The 12,266-nt window shown below is 41.1% G+C and overlaps 1 protein-coding gene across 1 annotated transcript in view; it reads left to right on the top strand.

The window, feature by feature from the left end:
* SAP30BP (SAP30 binding protein) overlaps positions 1–10,660 on the top strand; it is a 32,044-nt gene extending 21,384 nt beyond the window's left edge. Inside the window, exons 5-11 of the mRNA XM_084298229.1 lie at positions 3,001–3,089; positions 5,919–6,010; positions 6,479–6,539; positions 7,002–7,053; positions 7,406–7,464; positions 8,724–8,808; positions 9,296–10,660. Of these exons, the coding sequence (XP_084154355.1) occupies positions 3,001–3,089; positions 5,919–6,010; positions 6,479–6,539; positions 7,002–7,053; positions 7,406–7,464; positions 8,724–8,808; positions 9,296–9,477 (620 nt within the window). The 3' untranslated portion in view covers positions 9,478–10,660. The remainder of the gene's footprint in view (positions 1–3,000; positions 3,090–5,918; positions 6,011–6,478; positions 6,540–7,001; positions 7,054–7,405; positions 7,465–8,723; positions 8,809–9,295) is intronic.
* Positions 10,661–12,266: the final 1,606 nt, after the last annotated feature.

Here is a 12,266-nt window from a genome sequence, read left to right as displayed (position 1 = left end):
TGTGCCCATGGAGATTAATCATGCTAACGGCCAGCTTCCTGAGGTCCACACGGGGAGATCCTCTAGGTAATGAGCCAGCAAATCACAGGTCCAATTAGAAACTGCAGCCAGTGTCACTGCACTGACTCATGTGAAAGTAAAGCTTAGAGCCTGGCAGAAATAACAGGATGCACAGAGCAGCTGGATGTATCCTGTGAGGACACACCTTGGCATTAGTTGTCTATCCGCGCTTACCAGTGGAAAGCTGTGCTAGGGACTTGGGAAACACAAGATCTTCTACACAGGAGCCTGGGGATGTATGTACAAGTTCCAGGATTCCCTAGAATAATGATCCACGCTGCCCCTTTCTCTATGAAAATTATTTGGTGGGAAGAAGCTGTGGAATCAGCCTTTCTGGTATCTGTTTGAAGAGGAAGTTTGAGGACTGCTCAAAGGCATGGGTTTTTTTGCACTTCCTTACTGTATATATGCCTGGAGGGGGTTAAATCATCTTTTGCTTCGTAATGATGTAAATTCTCAAATGGGCTGTGATGAAATAACTGACTAATGATGAATGTTTCTCTGCTCATGTTTGCCTGCGCTGGGTTTGTGAAGCTGAACAGGGTGCACGTAGCCTCGCTGCTGACTCAGTCTTCAGCCACATACGGCTACGGTGGGTTAGCCATAGACAGAAATGTCTTAATTCCAGTTCCTTACAAGCTAAGAGATGCTTTCCCCCTTCAGTATAGCGTTGACAAATGGCTGTTTTCACACGTCTCAAACAAAAGAGCAAATGAACACCAAAACCTGGAAAGATACGGGTCAAAATGTTGTCTCAGTGGGAGTTAGTTCTGTTTCAAGGGAGCTTTGAATGGGCTGCTGAACATACTCTTTAAGACTTTGTGACTCCTTTGCAGAGTTCTAGCCCATGGTTCCTGAGTTTATAAGAGTCTATAGTTCCCCTTCCCATAAATATGTTGTTTCTCTTTGTTCTGGTCATCTGCAAAGCTGAGAAGCCTGTGGGGTGTCTAGCCTGGAGTTAGGCTGAATTTTTCAGTCCTTTCTTTGCCTTACAAAGTCTGGTTTCTTTTTTTTTGTTAATGTTCCTACTGGTGTTGTGAATCTCTTAACCCATTAATCAGCTTTCACCTTTTCTGGAAAGCCTCGTGTGCTGTCTATTGTGACCACCTCTGTCTATTTTCTGCTGTCTCTCTGGGTTCCTGAAACTCTAATTAAATCAGAGGCTGTGCTGTCCAACCAGCAGCTGTAACCTACAACAAATGTCTGCCTTGTCACGGAGCTCTAGTTTCCCTGCCTTTTTGTAGGGGCTCTGGCAAGCTTTCCTTCTTCCATAAAGGCACTCTTAGTAAACGCTAAAGGACACTTCTTGTTTATTGCTAGCAACTGCTGAAGACTTTAACCCTCAGCAACATCTTGATCAAGCAGAATGAGCGGTCGCCTGCCAGCTTTGCATCTCCAAAGGATGTTGTCCTTAGAGCTTTGCATTTTTGCAGAAGAACTCGAAACCCTAGTAGCACTGAACATGTGTAGTGTTGGTTATCTGTAACCTCAGCTATCTGATGGGCTGTGCTGGAAGGCAGAAGAGCTGCTGTGTTCAAATGCCAGTGTCTGCCCTTTGGGTACTTCTGGGCTTTAGTCAAAGGAGCCAGACTCGAGTGTGCTGGAACTGCAGTTCAAGCAGCTTTTGTTCCCAAATGTATAATTGGAGAGCCGCAAATGTGAGTGGCTTGCTCGATACAACTTTTGTGCTGGTGTCAGGTCTTTTTTTTCCAATACAGACTGCGACTCTGGAATGTGTTCTCTGTACAAATTACGATTGAAAACAAGCCCAGCTGCTTAAATGTGACACAGAACTCTGCTCCAAGAGTTAGCTACAAAACTGCCTGGGTTTCTCATAACTGAGTGGCAAAGAAAGCAATAGAATCATGGGTTCTTTCAGGTTGGAAGAGACCTCCAAGATCACCTAGTCCAACCTCCTGACCTAACACTAACAAGTCCTCCACAAAACCATATCACTAAGCTCTACATCTAAGTGTCTTTAAAGACCTCCAGGGAAATTAGGGGGACATGTGGCTGTTTCTCTTGCTGATATTTTTGTGAACTCATCTTCACAGAGCAATCAGGTACTGTAATAGTATATCCCAACACAAACAGCTGTAGCAAGCTGGCAGTCTGTACTGGTCTGTCCTCAGTGCTGCAGAACTAGTTGTTCTTTCTAGTAATAGTCTGACTGTAAGCAAAGATCAAAGTGCCTGTTAAGGAAATATTAACTTAAGGATGGCATTTAGTGTCTTGTGGTTAACTGCTGGCAGTTTTGGAGAGGGTTGTTCACTTTGAACCATTTTGGTTTGTGTTGTATGTCTTACAAGAATTGAGGTCCAAACTGATTGATTGTCTCCCAGAAAATGGCCATGAGCTGGGCTGCTCTAGATCGACCCCATGATCCTCCACAGGCACAGTCTGTTTCTCTCCAAGTGTCCTTTCACCAGTTTCATCATGCTCCAGGTTCTCTGAGGTGCTCAGAACATGACTTTAAAGTGCATATGGAAGACCTGTAGTGTAGTGAAGAGCTTGTTATGTTGTGCACAATGCAGGGTGATAGAGGAAAATTCCCCAAGCATACTTTCCTCTGCAGATCCTTTGCCTTTGAGGATCTCAACAATTGTAGCTAGAGTAGGGGCTGTTCTTGTATATCCCAGCTCCCCTCTGGAGTAAAGAGACACCTTAAAATAGAACTAAGCCTGGTTGAGACACAGCCACAGTAGAAGGTAAACAGTAATAAAGCAAGCATCCCATCATTTTGCCAATGACCTAACCTTTAGGTTAGTTGGTTGCTGCTCAGCACCTTGAAAATGACATGAGTACCAGTTAACATCATTCCTGTTGCCTTTACACGCTGTATCTAACTGATGGAGTCATACCAGCAAGGGCATAAAACGATTACATTGCTTAAATATCCTTCGCTGTTGCCAAAACTCATTCCTGGTTTGCTCTCCACAGCTTCTTTTTCAGAGAGAGTGCGGAACATGTCTCCAGATGAAATCAAAATCCCTCCCGAGCCTCCTGGCAGATGTTCTAACCACTTGCAGGTTGGTATAAGGCCTCTCTTCCATTATTTTCTTAAAAGGCTTCTATTTCAGTAGCGAGGGGGATATTTGGGAACTCCTAGTGTCCTTCCACAAGTCAAAAACCCAGCATTAAAGCTGAATTTCTAAAACACTGAGTTTGTGTACGCTATTTATGCTTTAAATTTTACAGGAATTCTAGTTTAGGAATCCCAAATTAACTTAAAACTGTTTTCCACAGTCTGTGTGCGCCTGTTATACTTTAAAATGGCTCTCAGCCCCACCAGTGATACAAAAGCAATGTTTACTGTGAAGGCTGCTATCCTCTTACCTCAGCAAATTCAGCTCTGTAGGAGAGAACAAATGATTGTTTTTCTACATGGGTCTGAGAATCCCCTAACTGGAATAGTTGAGGCAGCATTGATAAGATTCCTTCTCCACCTACATCTCACTAGATGATAAACATTTAGAGGGAATGCTAGTAACCTAGAGGCAGCAAAAAAAAAAACAAATGCATGTTTTCACTGGTACACGCCCAAATAATTGCAATAACCAACTTTTAATCAGTCTAGAACTTTGTCACAGTCTGCTTCCATGATCGTCTCTGCTCTGCCTTGTGATGTAAGACTATTTTTCATCAATTGGATGTTAATTTACAAAAAATAAATGGTGTTAAGGACTTGATTCATACAAATCTGTGACTTGCAACATTACTAACTGAGGCTCTGGCTCTGAGTTGGAACAGGAATGATATCGTGTCCATTTGGAATATTTCATGTACCCAGCTTGCAGCGTGCACAGAGGAGTTGGTGTGAGCATTTGTTGATGGCATGCTATTGAACACCTGGCCAAACTGTGAGCTGCTATGGGGCTGTTTGCCAGCGCTGCCTCTTAAGTGAATATTGAGGAATGTCATCAGCTGTAGAGCAGAAGAAAAGAGCTGAAGCTACCTTCCATTGGCAGACTTTGACTTCTGGTCTGAGAGGAATTCTGTAGGCTTCTATGTATAACAACATTTATTCCCAGGAGAAGTGGAGGAGCACCTTCTGCTCTGTTTTCCCATCCCTGCTGGAGGACAAATGAAAGAGCAGTGGCTGCTGTTTTCTACCATTCACTTGAGTAGTTATTACTGCAGTAACTGCAGTTATCTGCCTAGTAAAAGTACAAGTAAAGAATCACTTCTAGAGTGCTCTATAAAGTAAGGTACTAATGTGATCTGGATGTTGAGTCATTCTGAATCACCATGCCACACTTTCTTCTCCTCCGCTTATTGTACCTGGGCACACCCATTCGCCCTTTTATGCTGTAGGAGGGTTCTGTTGTTCTGACATCAGAGAATTAGTGTGTTAGATCTGAGGAATGCACAGAGCTTGAGAGATTAGGCAGCATAAAGCAGATTCTATTCCCCTTTGACAGCAGTTCACTGTGTTAAATCAAAGGAGAGAAGCTGTCCTCTGTTAGCGGGTCAAACCACATCTTAGAGCACTTTGAGCAAGGAGATGGGATTGTTCTTCAGATTCAAAACATTCTAGGCTTTTACTGTTGATACACTGTTTTATTCTGTTAGCTATTTGTCTAATAAACAGTATCTTGGCCAAGAGGAATATTCCTTGTTATAAGGTGACCCAGTAGTTCCCCATCTATGGGCATTATGAATGTGAACAGGTCACAAAAGGGGACGTTTAATCAATCGCTTCAACTCCCCAAATTAACCTCCTTTTTGTAGTTGTTCCTTCAAACTTAATGGTGTTTATATTGCATGTGAAGACTGTTGCTAATTTTGTGAGGACCTCATGAAAACTATCTTGCAAAGCTTTTTTTTTTTTTTTTTTTTTAAAAAAAAGTTGATGAAATATTAGGTAAGTACTTTTTATTCAGATGTCAGTGAACCCTTGGAAAATAGTTTTGTATTTGAGTTGACTACCCATACAGTGGGAGACAAGTGACTTATGTGGAAGCAACACAGGAAAACTGACTCACCTCTGGCATCTTGAAAGATTGAAGTCCTAGCCTTTGGTCTTCTGTGAATCCTGCTAAAGTATGTGTTCCATCCAAAAGTTTCCACTTCGGCATCACCAGAGTAAAAAATACGCCTAAGGCCTTCTACCTTGCTGAAGGAGGAGGGAAAAATAATCATGGTTACCTTTAAATTGTTCAGCCTTCTCGGTAGGTAGACTGCTTGTTCCCACCTGAGTCAGCTGAGATATCTTTCATATCTTAGGGACTTGTCGCTTCACAAAAATGTTCTCAGGAGAAATTTAAAGTGGATCGTTCCTAAGAGTGTTTGGTTGCTGGCATTCACCACCAGCAGTACCTGCTGATCTTGTTGTCCAGTGGGCTGGCTTAGTTTTAGTTCTCCAGCAGAATGTGGCCCATCTGTCACCCAGGCATGGCCATGAGCCTTGACTTCTGCCCACTGCAGCCCAGCAGCTAGTCTTCAGGTGCGTGGCAGACTGAAGGGAGGTCACTGTATGTTGAGGGAGAACCCTCCTGGAATTCACGTGTCCCTGCTGGAGCTGCCTTCTGCTCCCCTTCTGAGGGCAAGGAGCGTATACTGCTGCCTCAAATGCAAATCTTCTGTCTCAAATGCAAATCTTTAATCACTGGAGCCTTCAGAAAGTGCAAAGATCAATTGCTGTACCCACGCGGGTGGTTCATGGAGAAGATGCTGTCAGACCTTAAAGCAGGAAGTGTCTGTACTAACCGATCTGCCTGGCCTTAGGGTAGAGGTGGAATCCTTGCTCAGTGCGAGGTCACTGGTTCAGTTGTCTTGTTTCCACATGTATGCTTTGATAGTCAGCTGGAACACTCATCCTTTTTGTATTGTCTCACCCTGTAATCTTGCTCCCTTAGGATAAAATTCAAAAGCTGTATGAGAGGAAAATAAAAGAGGGCATGGATATGAACTACATCATCCAAAGGAAGAAGGAATTCCGCAACCCCAGGTGAGCTGCCATCTTTTCCTGTGAGGCCAAAGCACCACACAGCAAAATTCAAGAATTTTCTTCTTGCTTGGAGCAGTTGCAGGACTTTTGTAAGTTGCTTTTGCTTACAAAATTGAGAAAGGCATAATTTGACAGTAACTGAAATGGTAAAACTCTTAAAACTCTTCTTTGGTGCTCTATGAAGCAGCACCTAGGTTAGCATAGCAGTTAGGTATGTAAACATACAGGCTTTGGATGAAATATTTTAGAAAATGTGTCTGCTGTGGGAGCTGGGAGATGGACTGGAAAGAAATGGGAAATAATGTGGTTAATGGCATGCCACATCCATCACAGCAAGCACAGCAGCACAGGTGCTGATTTTACTCTTAGTGTGAAGAGGTGACAATTTCTTTTTACTAACAAATCTGAAGCACTTCAGTTTAGAAGAATGAGCGAGCTTTTAAGTAATTTCTGGTCTTTCCTTTGCAGCATCTATGAAAAGCTGATCCAGTTCTGTTCTATTGATGAACTTGGTACAAATTATCCAAAGGTGAGGTGCAGTAATATTGTCTGTCAAGGTGAAAGATGATACAGGGCTGTAAGCTCTTATATCTGGTTTTCTTTACCCCTTTTGTTTAGAGGCCCTGTAAGGAACTTTTGTCTGATTCTCTACACTGAAGTGAACGTTTTCACGTGGTATTGAGCCTCAGTGTCTCCAACTTCATTTTAGTGAATGAAAATTGCTGAAGTGTGTACTCCTGGGGGGAATAGAAGCTGAACAGCATAAGAATGTGTATCTTATCCCAGCATCCTTTTAATTTCAATGCTGTTTATTCTTTTACAACAGTACATCCACCCATAAAAGAAAATCTGAAGTAATCTTTGTGTCACTGTCATACAAGAAATAATCAGTAATGAACATCATCAGTGAATAGCAACATATATAATATTTTGAGCTGGAGCTTGCATATATGTGGAAATAGACCTAATATGATTTTTTTTTCATCTTTAGGATATGTTCGATCCTCATGGCTGGTCAGAGGATTCGTATTATGAGGCACTAGGTAATTCCATTTTTTTTCTCCTGTCCTAACTTAGTTCTTTGTGTTTTGTAGTTAATTAACTGCACTGGAGTCTTTACCTTCTTTATAAATGAAAAGTATCACATGCTGCTTTTTAACTACATCATTCCGGTTGGATGTGCCTCAATGTTATTGATGCTTCATCAGTCTGGAAAGCCCTTTCATTGAAATTGGTTCTTCAATGTTTTCATCTTAAATCATTAATTTAATGCAATAATGCTTTTTTTGTACACAGTTTGAAGTTTTTGATTGCTTGTGATGGGAAGTGTGTGAGCAAGATAGTTACGGCTTTTTACCATTTCCAGTGCTTCTTGTAACTTCTGTTCTTTCTCAGCAAAAGCCCAGAAGATTGAGATGGACAAATTGGAGAAGGCCAAGAAGGAGCGCACAAAGGTAGCTATGCAAAATCAAAAGAGGACTGAGATGCAGGGATTTTTTTTTTGTTTCCCTGCTAAATTTAATTTTGTTCCTTTGCTGTTATTTTTGTGAACTACATTCTGTACTAATAATTCCCATTTTCCCTAGTTTGTTCTTCTCACATGTCTTTTTTTTTCCTCCACTGAACAAATAAAGTTGTTTGCCCTTCCTTATAGGTCCATTTATCTAGGCTGTTTATCCCCTTGTTTTTGCTGCTGTTTTGTCAGTATTTTTAAGCCAGAGCTCATAAAATGGTATGCAGTAAGCCAGATACAGGCAAGATACTGCTTAAAGTACAGCTTTTTTGTCTTAATCTATGACATTTTGCTTGGTGACATAGCCTAGCATAGCTTGATTTCTTCGCCATATCTCACTGTGAGACAATATTTACTTTCTTTTCTCTTTGATATTGCCTTCTTGCTTCTAATTTCCAGAAACGTTGAGCATATTTTAACTTTAACTGGGAGCGTCTGGGCTTGTCACAAGATGTACGTTGTTCTGTATCTCCCCAAAAAAAGAACACAGAGGAGCTTTTTATTCCTGTCCCAGAGTGGTGTTGCCTTTTTAGCTAGTGGCTGGCATTAGAGAACTGTCTAAAGTCAGAGACTGCCTTCTAACCTTGCAGAACACTCCTCCAATATTCAGTATGTGAAGGTATTTTTTTCTTGCAGTGCGTGCTGTATCTTGCTACTTGTTTTTTTTTTTGCACAGCAACCCAGGTATCTGATTCTTTCCTTGCCCATATCTGCAGTTTTGAAAATATGAGCTTGCATGCTGTTGTAGGTCTTGTTGCTAGGTTTCCTGCTATGATGCAGTTACAGTAAATCATGCAGGTAGGGGCTTGTTCTGCACATTTCTTAAAGAAAAAAGCACAGGGATTTCTGCCTATAAATATACATACTGTAATACCAGGATCTCTCCTTTCTGAGTTGTCAGATTTCTCTGCTTGTGCCAGTTAACAAATGTTGTCATACCTGACTTAAGATCTGGGACACAGGGATCCTCAACCATCATGACTTCACGCTTTGACCTCAGGACTGTGTCTTACTTCCTGCATGGCAGTCAGCTCTGAGACCAGTGTTTCATGTGGCACTAGAGCTGGTCTTTAAAAACAGAGAGGTGTTTTTTGTTTCTGTTGTTTGTTTTAAAAAAAAAAAAAAAAAAAAAAAACTATAATATATTAACATTTCACTTTCATCTTTTCCAATTTCTTATTTTTTTGTCTCCCTTCCCAGATTGAGTTTGTGACTGGCACTAAGAAGGGCACAACAACAAGTGCTGCCTCTACAACAACTACAACAGCCAGTACCACGGTGGGAGGTAAAGACAAGTTGTAACTGTACCTATTAAGCTGTAGTAGGGCTGGGGTTAATGCTTCCTGGGAACCCTGAAACTTACTTGTTGACTGCGTATATAATACAAGACAGTATTTCTTCCAGGGATTAACGGACTAGCTTTCCTCTAGCCCCTATATCATGACTGTCCTTCTGCAGTGAAAGCCTGGGGATGGGTTAGATGGTGAAGAGGTTTATTAGTGGGTCAAGAAATCTGCTGATGTCTTTACTGTCAGAGTCAACTGTCTCCCATTTTGCTGGAGTTCATGTGTACAGTTTTACTTTGACCCTTGAGGTATAAAGTCACCTTTCCTCCACAACACTTACTGGCAGTGTATGCTGACATTAATGTGAGGGAAAGCTGTCGAGTGAAGCAGTGCTGCTTTAAGAGTTGACAAGACAGGCTGTTACAACAGGATTGGTGTGACCTTTTAACACAGTGCTAATCCTTGTTTGCTTGATCCAACTCACAGATGCACAGAAGAGGAAGAGCAAGTGGGACTCAGCCATCCCTGTAACAACGATAGCTCAGCCCACCATCCTCACCACTACTGCAACGCTGCCAGGCGTTGTCACAGTGACAACCAGTGCGAGTGGATCCAAAACTACGGTCATATCAGCTGTTGGCACCATTGTGAAAAAGGCAAAGCAGTGACTAGCATGCCGGGCCTGGATTTTTGGACTGATTGTCATTGAAGCTATTGTTCTCGAAAGGGAGGGGTAGCTTTCGCCTTTGGTAAAAGATGACAAGATTCTTTGAAACAGACCACAGTTCCCATTTGAAAGAATGGGGGCAGGAGCAGGCATGCCAGCTGTGTGCCCACAGGAATGGACCTCTGCCGAAAATGCCTCTGTCTTTTCTTGCTGCGGGAAGAACCAGTCTGTGTGTTGTGCTTGGAGGAAGGTTGTATGTAAAGTCAGCTTGTAAAAGTTAGCTTATTAAATTACTGCATTAGGTTCTTACCCTACTTGAGAGTCTGGTGTAAAAAAAAAAAAAAAAAAAGAGTGGTGATGGAATATCAGATTACCCTTGTGTATTCCAGGTCATCCTCAAAGGCTGCTGCTTGTAAAACGTACCTCCCTCATGTGCACTAATTCAGTTTCAAGGGAAGTAGAGCAGAGACAATTGGTCAGTGTCCATCTTCAAATGTGTAGCAGAGACTTAAGGATCAGTCTACATCTGTGAATGTAGGCTCACTCCTTGTTATAGTACTGACATCTATCTGTACCTATGTGCATATCTGTGTAGATCTTAGTGATCATGTGTTAAATAGCTGAAATATTGAGGTAACTAATGAAATTGTCATGACACCATCCATCCAGGATGGAGATTTCTATGCAGAAGCCGTAAGCTGTAGAGGTTTGATTTGTGAGCTCATTTGTAAAGACCTGTGCAGAAAACCGTTCCATTGCCATGGAGTGAGATCGGACAGCAGATAATCAGAGAGTATCTGAACTTGAACTTGACTGTGATCTTGTCTTTGTAGTAGTGTTGTACCCTGAAGTGCACACATGGCACTGCTTGCTCCACTGTTGTGAAAAAGTATTTTTCAGTTGAAATTTTTATTGTATAAATCTTCTTACTTGTGTTGCAAAAAGTTATTATAAAAATGGAAAGTCTTTAAAAACTGGTGTCTTACGTGTGTCTGCATTTCTCATCTCGGTGATGGAGAATAAATTATCCATTTGTTACACCTTAGGTTACAGATAGCATTAGGCAAGTATGTCATGGTTCCATGAGAGATGGAGTGGAGTCACATTACTGTTCGTTTGTTTTTGAAATATCAAACACTGAAGGAAAAAAATGGGGCATTAAAATTATTTTGATTGGAGATACTTTTGTTATAGAGGATGTCCTGAAATAGCTGGTAACTCAGCTGTTCTTAATGGTATTTTTTCACATCTGCTCCAGTACCTTAAAGTTGAACTTACCTTCAAGTACTAGCAGCTGTGCTTTTCTGTAAAACTTCCATCTACAGAGGCCAGCCTCCTAAAGAGGAGCTCAGCAGCAAATGAAGCATTTTGCTTGCTGTTCTGAGGTAAGTGGGATAGATAATTTGAATGGTTCTGCTTCTTCAGAGAAAAAGCTGCTGCTGCAGATTTCTTTCCTTTGCAGTGGTCTCTCCATGTTATTTAAATAGTCTTTAATTCTTACACTGTGATTTTTCAGATTTGATAGTTTTACTGTTTTCTGTTTTTTTTTTTTTTTTTTTTTTTTTAAGTAAAACTCCTACTTAAAGCCTGGTTGTTTTGTGTTTGTTTTTCCTAATGCATAAGCAGTGATAGAAGATACGATTGCTAGATCAGTGAAAGTGTGAGGTTCTTAGAATTTGATGTTGCTTTTTCGGGTTTTTATATACCTTATGTCACTTCTGATTTAAATCTTGCATCTATGGAGACTTCAGGAAGATAAATAAGAGTCTTCTCTTTTGGGACTTAGAGTACTCTACAGAAGCTGGCAATTTCCACCTCAAGTGTTGAAGGTGTTTCTTCCTTTGTCTTGAGGAGAGTTCACAGTTTTGGGGTGTTTCTTTTAAAGGCCAAGGATTTATTTTTGGTGGGAAATCCAAGCCATTAGATAGCTTTGCAGCCCTGTAAAGTCTTCTGTCTAGAATGTCTTGTACAATTCCAGCCTATTTAAAACCTGTATGGTTTAAACATTTTAAAGTTTTGCTGATCAGTATGTGGATGAAGATACAGCAGTAAAAAAAAAAAAAAAAAAAAAAAAGGGCCCCAGCTGCTGCAGTTTTTTTAGCCTATAGATTAATGGCAAACTGGGCAGCAGAATGATCACTGCAATTAGTTTAATCCTATGAATAGCAGTGGGAGGTGTGTCTGGGCTTCTACAACAACAAACACTCCTCTAATGAATGTCCTTGTATACCATGAGCAAGTCTGTCTGAAGCTGGGTGAGATTAAATACCTTGCTGGGGTGTGTTCCCATGTTCCCATACCCGAAGTGCAGCCTAGTACCAGAGGTACCGGCCACTCTTGTGCATCCATTCTCTGTTTAATAACTATCTGGTGGTAAACACAACGTTGGAGAGTCAGACTACATTGAGGTACCTGACCTTGCAGATTAAGCCTAAACATGAATGTAAGCTTTAATGGAAAAGACTTTTTCTATAACAACTGGTTATCCTTTGTCTAATGCCTTACAGGTCCTTGTAATGTTGGATCAGAAGTGGTTGCTGTTTCCTGACAGACAAAAAAAAAAATAAAAAAAAAAATGCACAAAACCCTGCAGATGCAATCTTTTTTAGACTGCTTACACTGCTGTGATGTGAAACTTGTTCCTGATTTTTTTCCTTGCTTGCTTTCTCACTTGCTTTCTCAATTTCATTAGTAACTTGGAAAAACTGTATTCCTTGCAAGTAAACAACAGAATGTGACTGATAATGCAGTAAAAGTCATTCTTTTGATCCTAACCTGAAGTAACTGTGC

The sequence above is a fragment of the Netta rufina genome (genome assembly GCF_964035555.1).
Source record: "Netta rufina genome assembly, chromosome: 19".
Lineage (NCBI taxonomy): Eukaryota > Metazoa > Chordata > Aves > Anseriformes > Anatidae > Netta > Netta rufina.
This window is presented reverse-complemented; position numbering and strand designations above follow the sequence as displayed.